At 58.5% G+C, this 12,931-nt stretch overlaps 1 protein-coding gene across 1 annotated transcript in view; it reads left to right on the plus strand.

Annotated features, from left to right (window-relative positions):
* Nucleotides 1–250: 250 nt before the first annotated feature.
* The window catches only part of RTN4R (reticulon 4 receptor), a gene marked incomplete at both ends in the record, with an annotated part of 83,488 nt that continues 70,807 nt past the window's right edge, over nucleotides 251–12,931 (plus strand). The window contains 2 exons of the mRNA XM_082293435.1: nucleotides 251–356; nucleotides 3,071–3,115. Coding sequence (XP_082149561.1) covers nucleotides 251–356; nucleotides 3,071–3,115 — 151 coding nt within the window. The remainder of the gene's footprint in view (nucleotides 357–3,070; nucleotides 3,116–12,931) is intronic.

A 12,931-nucleotide genomic window follows, 5' to 3' on the forward strand; every position in this document is an offset into this window, starting at 1 on the left:
TGCTGAAACAGGAGTGCTTGAAGGTGTGCTCAAAAGGGAGGAACAGCACATTCCTAACCTGTGGCAGCTGGGCTGCCACTGCAGGAGTAGCAGGGCAGGGTGGGATCATCCTCCGTCCCAGAAGATGTCCATAAATCAACAACAGAGTGTGCTGCAGCAGATTGCACAGGAATGTTCCTTGTCTCTTCCCAGAACTCACCTATCCTGGCATTCCCAGAAAACCCTTCTGTTCCTTCAGAGCAGACCTGCCATGGCCCAAGCACCCAAGAGTGACCCAAGTGTCCCAGCTGGGGCCCTGTGGGCACAGTGCTCCTCTGGCAGCATGGTCATTAAGTGTTATCCTGTTCATTACACGTGTACAGGGCTCCTGGAAAATCCAGGATGGGCAGGATACAGCTGGGAGTCACTCAGAGCAAATAGAGGGAAGGGGGCAGGCAAGGCAGAAGAGGTAGAGAAGGTCAGTGGATGCCTGAGCTGGGCTGGAGGTGTGGGAAGGAAGAGGATTAGGGAATCATCTCTGCACTTTTGCATTCTGGAGGAGCAGAAAGTGAGTGGCCAGAGGGAGCCCCCTTCCCTCCCCAGGTGCCACCTGCCCTCTGCAGGGGGCTGGAGGAAGGGGCTGCAGGCCCTAGGCTGTACAGAACTTCACATCTGCACAGTTAGAGGGTGTCTGGACAGTTCTCCTGGATCATTTTCAGATGGGATTTCAAGGATCTAGTGAAGGTATCCCTGCCTGTGGCAGTAGGATTGGAACCAGATGAGCTTTAAGGTCCCTTCTAACCCAACCCATCCTGTGATTCTGTGATTCTGAGCCCAGGAGCTTGGGCCAGCTGAGGCTGTTGGCACAAATAAAGCCCACACGTAATAAATCACCTCCATCTGCCTCAGGTGTCCAGTTGGGTGCCTTTGGTTGTGTTTCCTTTTCCCACAGATGATTGTGGGGTGGGTCAGTGTGAGGCTCCCACAGCCTGTGGGTGAGGCGAGAGGGTTATCACACACAGGAGAAACTGAACCCTGGCTCACCTTGGAGTGATGCCTGCGTGGAAAGGTGGAAACTGCGCAGGCCTTGGAGGATGCGGTTGTGACACCAGCCCTGAGGGCAAGCTGGAAGAGGTGGCCAATACTGGGGTGACAAAGTGTAAGTGAGGAATGAAGGTTCAACAGCATTTCTATACCTGGGGTACGTAGGTAAAGACAAATACACACACTGTAGAATGCCAGATTGGTTTGGGTGGGAAGGGACCTCAAAGCCCATCCAGTGCCACCCCTGCCATGGCAGGGACACCTCCCACTGTCCCAGGCTGCTCCCAGCCCCAATGTCCAGCCTGGCCTGGGACACTGCCAGGGATCCAGGGGCAGCCACAGCTGCTCTGGGCACCCTGTGCCAGGGCCTGCCCACCCTCCCAGGGAACAATTCTTTCCCAATATCCCATCCAGCCCTGCCCTCTGGCAGTGGGAAGCCATTCCCCTTGTCCTGGCACTCCAGTTCTTGATGAAAAGTCCCTCCCTGGCTTCCTTGTAGCCCCTTCAGACCCTGGAAGGTGCTGTGAGGTCCCCACACAACCTTCTCTTCTCCAGGCTGCGCAATCCCAACTCCCACCCTGTCTCCATAGGGGAGGGGCTCCAGTCCCCTGAGCACTTCATGGCATCCTCCGGACTTGCTCCCACAGTTCCATGTCCCGTATGTTGGGGGCACCAGGACTGTATGCAGAATTCCAAGTGGGGTTTCACATGGATACAGACGTACACACACACACTGCACATGGATCTGGTGGCAGCTGGACCTCTGACTAGCAGGGACAGAGCCACTGCCTCTCTGTATTGCGGATGTTCAGCTTTCCCTGGCACCATCCTTCCCTCCTCCTTTCCCCACTGAGCGAAGGAGTTCACTTAATAAAAATCCATCTTTCTGCTTCCCAGGACAGCTGCAGGTGGGATCTTCCCGGGCGGGAGCCCTTGTCCCTCCAGGACAGGGAAGGCTGCCGGAGAGCTCAGCAGGGTGGAAATCCAGCCCTGCTTCATCTACAGTGTAACTCGTGCTCTTTGGGTAAACTGAGGCAAGCTGCTGTCCCTCCTGCCCGCGGGAGAGTGATCCCAAGGGGCAGGGATGGCGGGAGGGCTCAGCCACAGAGAACAGGGAAGAGTTCTCCTTCGGGCTGTACCCAAGGGGCTCGTAGACATCCTTCCCTCGGGAAAGCAGCAGCTCCGCACCTGCAGCAGCCGTATCTGGTGAGGAAGAGGAGGCACCGCGGGTTCGGGTGTCTCTCGCCGCCTCCCCGGTGCGCAGATCCAGAGCAGGGGAAAACACCCGCCGAGGTCTCCGGTGGCTGCCTCCCGAGGGGCTCCGAGCCGTGGTCCCCGCGGCCCCCGGGGCGGTGCGGGCGAGGCTGCGGCGGGAGGTGGGGAGGAGGGAGCGGGCCCGGTGCCCGCCGCCGCCCGGGCGTCCCTCTCCGTCGCTTCCTTTAGGTGGCACCTCTCCTCCAGGAATGAGGCTCCCGGCCCCGCGCAGCCCTGCCCGGGCCGCGGCCGCGCACCGCGGGGGCTCCGCCGCGGAGCCGCCGCCGTCGGAGCGGCCCCTCCTCCCCCCCGCCAGCCCGTGCCCGGCTCCCCCGTCCTCCCGCTCACTCCTCCAGCCAGTAAATCCGATCTAGGCTGATTCCTCTCACGTCAAACCACATGATCCCATAAAACATTCATCGCCTCTCCATCCCCGCTCGCTCGCCGCTCGCTCCCGGGATACAGCGCAGCCGGCTCCGCTCTCCGCCGCGGGATCCGCCGCAGCCCCGACCCCGTGCGTGCGGCGGGCGGGCGGGCGGAGGGAGGAGGAGGCAGGCGAGGCGAGGCGAGGAGAGGCGAGGCGAGGCGAGGCGAGGCAGGGAGGGGGAGCCTCGCCTGGATGCTGACTCCAGCTCGGGGGCTGCTCATTCCCCCGATGAGCGAGGGCGCCGGCACCGGGAGCGCCCCCCCCTCCCCGTGCGCCGCCGCTCCCCGCTCGGGCTGAAGTTTGGCACCGGGATCTGTCCCGCTTTCCCAAGGATTGTACCGCTGCCGCTCCACTTTGCGCCTCCAGACGTGCCTTCCCCGACCCCTAAGATGAAGAGGGCGATAGCTGAAGGTAGGTGCGCCCCGGCCCCCTCCACCGCCGCAGCTCCCCCGGGCTGGGCACGGCGGCCGCGGCCCCAACTTCGCCCTGCGCCGGGAACTTCCCTCGCTGCAACTTTTTTTCCCCGTGGCGTCTTCGGGAGCGGCCGAGGTCCCACGAGGGGAAGAGGGGCCGGGCGCCGGGCCGGGAGCGGGCGCTGGGGCCGGGAGAGGCGGCGAGGAGGGCGCGGGGGGAGCGGGAGCGCCGCGGCTGCGGGAGCGGAGCGGAGCGGAGGCGATGCCGGAGGGGGAGCGAGCACCGGGCACGGCTCGTCTCCAGCCGCGGAGCACGGCAACGGGATGGAAGGAGGACAGCGGGGTGGAAAGGGAGCAGCGGGATGGAAGTGGAGCAGCAGGATGGAAGGAGGACAGAGGGATGGAAGGGGAGCAGCAGGATGGAAGGAGGACAGAGGGATAGAAGGGGAGCAGCGCGACGGAAGGGGAGCAACGGGCTGAGCCCCCTCCAGCCGCCGCCCATCCTCGGCTTGGCTCGGCTCGGCCTTGGGGTGACCGGGCGAAGTTGGTGCCTCCGGGGGAAGCGCATCCCCAGCCCGCATCCCGCGGCGGAGGGGGCCGGGACGGGCGGCAGAGGGGATGGGGCAGCCCGGCTTCTCCCGCTCCCAGCCCGGCCGCCGGGGGAGCTCCGGCCCCGCTGCCCGAGCCCGTCCCGCTCGCGGTGCCTCCGGACGGGGAAGTTCGCGGAGGGTCCGGGCTCCCCGCAGGGACAGCGGGTCCCGGGGTGCGGTGCGGGCTTCCCGCAGAGCCCCCCCTCAGGGTGCCCCCGCTTCGTGCCCGGGAGCCAGGGGCTGGGAAGGGCGGGGGGTGCAGGGGCTGGACCCCCTTTCCGCTCGCTGCGCCGCGGGAGAGGCACGGAGCATTCAGCCTGGCACAGCCGTGGAACCAGCCCTTTTCCAGGGACTCCGGCGATAATCTTTGCTTCCTGGCCCCCCGTGTGCGGGCTGGGGCAGGGCTGGCACAGGAGCCGGGGGCTGCGGCGGCTCTCGGAACCCCCCGATCCCGCCGTGCCGCTTGCGGAGGCTGCGGGGGGACCGGGATGCGGCCCCAGCTCGGAAGGGACACTGGCGGCCAGGCTGCAGGCTCAGCCCGCTCGGAGAAGCGAGTGCCACCCAGGTGTGCTTCCTGGGAGCCCAGCCCACGGATTGCAGTTTTTAACTGGAGGGATCAGCCCATCGTGGGAGCTCCAGGGCTGGCCGGGCTGCTGGGCAGGGGAGATTTGGGCATGCGGAGCCTCTGGCTGCAAGGACTCTGTTCCCAGCTGTGCCATCTCCAGCTGGCTTCCCGTTCCCGTCAGCGACACAGATATAATTCTCTTTTCCTTTCTATTTTGGAGGACACTCTGGCTGATTTATTTGTGACTATCAAAGGACACATCCAAGCTGTGATCCACACCGCACACCGCCTCCTTGAGAGGCTTTGTGTCGATCTGAAACGTGAAATGGCCAATTTATTCCTGTTTGGGGAGCACCTTGGGAGCAGGCTCCGGTGCCAGCTTCTCCCCGGGCCCTGGGGGGGTCCTGATATCCGAGCCTCCATTTGCCGGGTGCAGGAGTTACCATCGATCTGAGCCCGGCGGCTCCGTGCCCGTGCTCAGCCCGCCGGTGCCAGGCTGTGCCGGGGGCTCTTTGTCACCCGTGGGGCTGGCGGTGCTGGCAGAGCAGCGTCCAGGTGCTGGGTGTGGTACGGCCACCCCGATCCCCTCTGCTCCCATCCCCGATGCTGCAGCACTGCTCTCCCCACACTGTGACATTCCCAGCTGCCGCCAGCATCGTGTGGAACAACATAGAGGATAATGAAATATAAAAACCGTGTTACAACAGCTTTATTTATAGAACAAGGCTTGGAGGGGTTTGGGGTTGAATTATTTGGGTTTTTGCTGCAGTTTATGAATTGCTCCTGTGAGAGGCTGGGGAGCCTGGCTTGCTGGCAGGTCTGGCTGGAAAGTCCTTATGAACCTGGGAGATTCTGTTTAGCTGAGTGTCCATCCTGCTGGATCTGGACTACATTTCCCACTGTGGGCTGCCAGGATGCTTCAAGTGCCTTGTAAGCCAGAAATAGCCACCAGGGGCAGTTGGACAGTCAGAGCTTTCCCTGTTCTCAGCACTTGCTGCTTTATTAACACAATTCATTTTTACTGAAAAAGGGCTTTCTATGCTTATTCATTTTTTTTTAAACCTGAATACAAATCCCTGTAATATGAGAACCTACATCAACATCACTGATATGAGAGCAGCTCTTTTTTTTCCTCTTGAGAGAAAACACCATTCATTGCATTATTCTGTATTTCCTGTCTTTATAATGTAAATTTTTTAGCGAGGGGCTGCTGCATTTTCTGGGCTTTGTCCCCCCTTTCCCAGCAAGCAGCCCAGCCCTCAGACCTGTATTCCATGGGCCCACCAGAAGCTGTGTTTGGAGAGGTTTTCTAAAGAGGAATGTGCTTAAAGAGGAAGTTTAGGGCAAAAAGGTGGAGGTGCTGTTGCACCACTCGGTGCCTGGGCATTGAACTGGTGCAGACGTCGTTGTTCCCTGCTGGATCTGGGATGTTTTCCCAGACAAAGCTGGGCCAGAGGATGAGTTAATGAGAAGCAGTGAGAAAGTGCTGAGGGCTGTGAGCAGCACGTGCTGAGCTCCACTAGCACAAGGAGCTGAACCAGCTGGGCCCCTCATTAGTTCCCTCCATCCCGAGCTCAGGAGCTCCGGGCCTGGCTTGGGAAAACCTCCTGGGAGCCTGTTGTGTCCATAAAGGAGTGGGAAGGAGCGGGAGCCACTGGTGGGAAGCAGCAAGGGGACAGTTTGTTACACAGCGTGTCTCCCTCTGCTCTCCCCTGCTCCCTGCCCTGCTCCAGGGGCCTGGAATGAGAGGGCAGGGGAATGGTTGTTGCTGCATCCACTCTTCCTGTGGAGCTGGAAGCTGGCAAGGGACCTGGGGTGCATGGCTGAGATTCCACATTCCTTGTGCCAGTCTGTGGCTGCTGACACAGGCCCTGTGCTGTGTAATCTTCTGACCCCAATGACGACTTTGGCCATTGAGCCTTCCAGAGGAATAACCAAAATCCACAAAATCCAGCAGCACAGATGTGAATTTTCCATGTTTTCCTTCTCGGAAGCAGCGAGGAGCCTGTGAGCTGGGGGCATGGAAGGGACAGATGCTCCGAGGCTGCTGCACCCCTGCATGCACAGCGCTGCTGGCTGAGGGCACCGGGGCCTGCCCTGGGAAGGGCTGGGCCTCCTTCCCTTCCCACCCTCCCGAGACGTGCGGAAGGAGAGGGAAAATCGCCTGAGCCGGCACACAAAGCAGGACAAGGAAGATTGCACAGAGCTGAGCGCTAATCTCTGCTCGGAGCCTGCCCCCGGCCCTGTGCCGCGGCTCGGGCGGCTCAGCCCCGCCGTGCTGGGAGCCCATCCTGCTGGAAGGGCTGGAGTGCAGGGCACAGGAAAGGAGCCGGTCTGGTTAGGTGTGTGTCCTCTTCCCCTTGGATTTGCAGTGCTCTCTGCTGCTGTCACCTTCATTAAGACGAATTTCCGAGTGCCAGGTGCCTCTTTTGATGTTCCTAAAGAGGTTTTCTCTTTATGCAGGAGGCACGGCCCCAGTGGGACAGGAGTATCCTGCACCGCTGCACAGAGGGGCTGGCAGAGGCAGCATCTCAGCGTGGGGCCTGTGAGGGCTGGGAGTTTCTGGGAGGGCTTGTCCTTCCTGGCCGTGTGGAAAGCTCTGTGCTGTGTCCCGGAGCCGGATGGATCCGTCTGGGATTTGTGAGTAGTCAGGACTCCTCCATCACAGACACACAGAGGTGTGGGAGGGAGGAGTGAGGCTGGTGACACACAAAGCCCAGCTTCTCCTCCCCTTTCCTGCTGTGGTTGCAACCCCTGGAGGTTTCCAGAGGCTGAGGGAAAAGGGGACAGTTGTACTGAAAAGTCTTAATCAGCTAAAAGAGGCCGAGGGTGGATCCTGCCGTGCTTGCGCAGAGATGCCGAAGGAATTCGTGCAGAGTTTGCTCAAATATGCAAACTCACCTCAGCCTGAGCTGGGTCTGACTGAGGCTGCTGGGACACACTGGAGTGGGAGTTCGGAGTGGCTGGTTACCCTTTGGGTGGTGTTCAGGGTGGGGGTGTGGGCTCAGGGCAGTGACACCAGGTGACACGGGTGTTCCCCTTGGGCTGTGTGCAACTCACAGCCAGGCCCTGCCTGTGTGGGCAGAGCACATCTCGTGGTGTGGCACAGACTCTGACCATGCTTGCTTTGCTTTCAGAGTGCTCCTAGAAGGCCTCTGCAGTCTGGTCTTGGTCCTGCGTCTGCCTTCTGTGTATCCTTGACCAGGTCAATGAGCCTTTCTGTGATGTAGTCTCAGCTTTTCCAGCTCTGTCCCTCGGAGAGTGGTGCTGAGTTATCTCCCAGGGGACCCAGGATATGCTTAAATTCAGCCCAGAGCTGAAATGTGGAGGTCTGAGCAGTCACTGATCACCTCTTTAGCAGTGACACAGTGTCAGGTGACAAGACTGATGATCTCCTGAGGGGTGTTGCTGCATTCACAGCAGGTTCGTGTCTCTGGGCTGGCCCACCTTCCTCCCAGCCTTCACACTGGAGCTGATCAACAGCACCAGCAGATTTTACACCATTTATCGTCCCTCTCCTGGAACCAGGGGATTAGAAAAGCACTTGAGTTTTATTTGGAATCCTCCCTGGTTGTCAAGGAAAGCAGAAACACTCCACAAGCACGTGCAAAGCATCAAGGAGTCTGGAAACAAGAAAAAACAAACACTCCAGTGCTGGGATTTTTAGTTCAGTTTCTGGAGGGCTCAGTAGTTCAAGACATCACCCTGATGACTCTCAAGTGGGTCAGTGTTGGGTCCTGTCTGCATGGGTCAGGCAAGGCATGGCTCAGAATATTTGCTTTCAAGAAATCATGGAATATTTTGGAGGAATCACCTGGATACACCTGGAGTACCTCTGGAGGGATCTAAAGAACCTCTTGCTCAAAGCACAGCTGATTTCAAAGCTGGGTCTGATTGCTCAGGGGTTTGTCCTGTCCAGCATGGAGATCTTCCCAAGGATCAATGTTTTCCCAAGGATGGATGTCTTCCCAAGGATGGGTGTCTTCCCAAGGATGGAGATACCCTGTCCTCCTCCACAGCTCCATGGCCTGTCTGGCCGAGGCAGCCCAAGCCCTTTGTCACCTGGCCTGGATCAGCACCACGGGTGGGGGGGGGTACCTGGCTCTGTCCCTGGGCGTGGCAGGGCTGAGGCCGGAGCGATGGTGAGCATTGTGCTGGCTCCCTGTGAGTTCAGAGCAGGTGCTGGGGTCACAGCCAGGGATGGTGGCAGGGACACTCAGGATGGCAGTGCACCCTTGTAGACGTTGTCCTGTGCCTGTGCTTGCTTTGCTGGCTGCTCCTGGGGTCGAAGCCCCTGGGCACGTTTTGTGTGGACTGGTTCCAGCCGCCCCAGCCTGGTGTCCCACATCGATGGTAATTAAAGCAGAGCTTCCCTGGAGCTCTGGAGTCCTCAGATGCACCCTGTGCTGGAAGCCTTTCCTGACACCCTGCAGGGGCAGGGACTTCTCTGGGGGCACACAGACCTGGACAAATCCCAGAACCCTGGAGGTGCTGGTGGGAGGGTCCAGAACAGGACTATTGCACCTCAGCTCAGGTCTGCCATGGATTTCTCTATCCAAGCTTTGGAAACCTCCAATGCTGGAGCCTTGCTGGCCTTTCCCAGTTCTGGAGCTGATTAAAAAGCTTTTCCTGATGGCTGAACTGAACCTCCCAAGCGGTAGTTCTTGGCTGTGGCTCCTTGCTGTGTCACCTGGCCACACAAAGGTGTGCTTGGCTCTGCCATCCTTTCAACTGCCTTGGAGTAACTGGAGGCTGGAGTTAAATCTCCCTTCACCTTCTCTTTGCCAGACCCAGCTATCATAATTCCCTCTGCCTGACCCTGTAGGACATACTAGGATATATATTAGGAAGGAATTGTTCCCTGGGAGGGTGGGCAGGCCCTGGCACAGGGTGCCCAGAGCAGCTGTGGCTGCCCCTGGATCCCTGGCAGTGCCCAAGGCCAGGCTGGACATTGGGGCTTGGAGCAGCCTGGGACAGTGGGAGGTGTCCCTGCCCATGGCAGGGGTGGCACTGGATGGGCTTTAAGGTCCCTTTCCACCCAAACCAGTCTGGGACTCTGGTTCTCTGGTTCTATGACATTCTATCGGCTTCTGGTCATCTCTGGTCATCCTGGGCTGTGGCAGCCCTGGGGTGGCAGCAGGAGCAGGGCAGGGCCCGTCCCCTGTGCTGGCACTGCTGGGGCACCTCCAGTGCTGGGGCAGCTCTGGGACCCTCCTGACAAGAGAGACCTGGAGGGGCTGGAGCGTGTCCAGGGAAGGGAAGGGAGCTGGGAAGGGGCTGGAGCCCCAGGAGCAGAACTTCCTGCACTTCCTGTCCCATTAATGATGATATTGCTTCTTAATCTTGTCCCCTTTCACTCAGACATTGAAAAAGCTCTGACATTTGGGTGCCCAGCACATGATTTCTCTCTTCATGGTGCTGAGGAGTTATTTTGCATTGGGTCAGAAACATCTGAAGGAGTGTAGGGTTCCCACCCTGCAGATCTCCAAATCACCTGTGGGATGGGATTTGTTCCCTGTGCTGCTGCCCCAGTTCCAGCCCAGACAGCCAAGGACAAGCACTGGATAAGGACTCCTTCTTCCTTCCAGGATCTGCATCCTGAGGGGACCCAAACCCTTTTGCCCCATGGTGCTTGTTTTGGTGTTCACTCCTGGAGCTGACTCACAGAAACTTCCTTGTCCAGCACTTCTGTCCTTGATCCATGGAGGTCTGCAGAGTCCTCATTTTCAGCTGTGCTCTGATCCCCATCCCCAGCTGCAATTCCACACGGAGGTGGGAACAGTCTGGAGAAAGAAATGGATACAGCAGGAGAGAGGGAGGTTCACTGCCTGGATGGGAGTTTCCAGCCCATCCTAGCTTTTCTCCATCCCATGGGATCTGGACACATTTCCTCCGATGGCTCTGGGAGTCCTGGTGCCTTTCCAGCACTTTGTGCTTTGTTTTTCTCTCCGTGCTGTGCCTTCCTCTGGAAACAAAGGGATGTTTGCATTCCAGTGTGACGCTTCCCTTTCTTCCCTGAGTGCAGGGGATAATTACAGTGCCTTGCACTAATTGATCTGTTATTAGCGATAATTCTGATTTACACCATGCTTTAGGAAGGGGCATTTCTGTGGCAGAAGCGATGCCCTAATGTCACACTCCGCAGTGACTTGTGATGTGTCACCTCAACTCCCGTGAGCTGCTCGTGGGGGAAACGGGTTCACTTTTATTTTTTTGTTAAAAACCAATCTTTTGCAAGAACCATCTGGCTGCTAAATTCTCCTCCCGGAGCTGTGCGGTTTGCTGGGAGTTCATTTGCGTCTTCAGCTACTAAAGAGGAAGTAAAAGTGACTGATTAGTCTGAGACTGGGACCATTCACATCAAAGTGACAGATTTTGTGAGCTGGATTTGGGGAAGTGTTTAAAACTGGTGTGTTTTCATTAAATTTTGAAGACTGTGGGCAGAACTGTGCTCTCGGCGCTGCAGCTCAGCACTCAGCCCTGCACCCTGGGTTGTTATGTCACGGTGAATTGTGGGGCTGTTCAAATTTGCCTCTGCTTGTTTGATGACTTTAAATACTGATTTTAATTGTGCGTCTTTCTTAAGGCTGTGAGTGATGGTGGGAGCCACGGACAATAAGCCCTGTGCACAACACAGCCACGTGCACCAGGAGCTGGGAACTCAGCCTGGCTCTTCAGCAGAGGGTAGGGAGAGGAAAGGAAAATATCTTTGGAGGCCCCAATTCAGCTTTCCCTGCTCCTGTGGGGGCTGTCAGGGATGTGCCATGAGCTGCTGGGCAAGTTGGGCTCTCAGAAGCCTTTTGGGGGTGCTGGGATAAGGCTGGGAGGGCTCCACACCCTCCCCTGGACCAGAGGGGCCTTTGGAAAGCCTAAGAGCAAATCCAGACTTTGGGAACGTGGGATTTGTCTCTGCAGAGAGAAATGGTCACCTGGAAACCACCAGGACCTGTAGGACTTGCACTACAAGGATCTGGAGGGACAGGACACAGGGAATGGCTCCCCACTGCCCCAGGGCAGGGCTGGATGGGATATTGGGAAGGAATTGTTCCCTGGGAGGGTGGGCAGGCCCTGGCACAGGGTGCCCAGAGCAGCTGTGGCTGCCCCTGGATCCCTGGCAGTGTCCAAGGCCAGGCTGGACATTGGGGCTTGGAGCAGCCTGGGACAGTGGGAGGTGTCCCTGCCCATGGCAGGGGTGGCACTGGATGGGCTTTAAGGTTCCTCCCAACCCAAACCGTTCAGGGATTCTGGGACTGCACATCCCTGTGGCACTGGCATGTTTTCAGAAGCAGTGGGAGCTGTGGGGGGAGCAAATCCCTCTTCCTGTGCCCAGGTTCCTTCCCAGGCACACATCCTCATGGACCTGGCCCTGATCAATGCTCTCCATGGCCGTGCAAACATGGTTAGCATTGGCTTTACACTAGAGGGCTGTCTGTCCCTTTCCCTTTGGATCGCAGTCCGTGTGCTGGGAATGTTCCTATCCACAGGATCCCTCAGTTTGACAGCATCCCGTCCTGTCCTGGGGCATGTGCTGCAGGCTGGTGTTTGCTGCTCAGCCCTGCTCTCTGTGCTGCTCAGAACATCCCTGCCCTGGGCTGGAGGCACTTTGGAGCTGTTTGCCCGCGTGAAGTGGGGCTCTCTGGCTCTGTCCCCCTGGCCAGCTCAGCAGGAAGCAGCAGTTTCCAAACAGGTTTCCTTCCCCTGCTGTTTTTCCAGGCCCCTTTTGCTGTCAGGAGTAGAGCACTCAGTGCTAGCACAGGGATGCTCTGGGCTGAAAGAGATTTGGGAGCTACTGCCTGAAAGTTCAGCTGGGACAGCTCCTCTGGCTCTCCTGTCACCTGCAGGACTGGGACCTCTGTGGGGACATTGCCACCATGAAGGACACTTGCTTTGGTCGACAGCTTTCAAGGTATCACAGAATATCCTGAGCTGGAAAGGACCCACAGGGACCATCCAGCCCAGCTCCTGGCCCTGCCCAGACACCCCAACAACCCCAGCCTGGGCATCCCTGGCAGCGCTGTCCAAACGCTCCTGGAGCTCTGGCAGCCTCGGGGCCGTGCCCATTCCCTGGGGAGCCTGGGCAGTGCCCAGCAGCCTCTGGGGGAAGAACCTTTCCCTGCTCTCCGGCCTGAGCCTGCCCTGGCCCAGCTTCCTGCTGGTTTGATTTAACTGATTTGTTTAATTCTATCCCCACTCATTTTTAGCTCAGGTAAAGATGGAACCAACTGAGGTTGCCTTTGCCTGACACACCTGGTTTGAATTGAGGCCTGTCATTAAACCAGGCTGGCTGCCTGGAGAATTCCAGCCCCAAACACAACCCCTCAGTGACTCCCATGTGCCTCGTGCCAACTGCACTTGTGACACGGTTTTTCCTGTTCCTGGATGCCTGAGCAGTCAAGGTTTGGCTCAGTTTGGGCAGAAGTGGCGATAATTGAGAGCAGCCAAGTCCCTGAACCCTGCCCAAGGGTCTGCCCCAGTGAGCAGGGCTGGTGGGAGTGGGGGAACCAGCTGGGGTGGCCAGGAGCAAGTGGAGGGGAGGCACTGGTGGCACCGGGAGCGCTCTGGGGCCGTGTCCAGCACACACCGAAGTGCAGAGGATGGTTCTTTGGCACAAGTCGATTTATGAACTCCAGGCACTTCTCTCCCTCCCTCAATTTACCCC

Source organism: Coloeus monedula (genome assembly GCF_965178545.1).
Source record: "Coloeus monedula genome assembly, chromosome: 18".
NCBI lineage: Eukaryota > Metazoa > Chordata > Aves > Passeriformes > Corvidae > Coloeus > Coloeus monedula.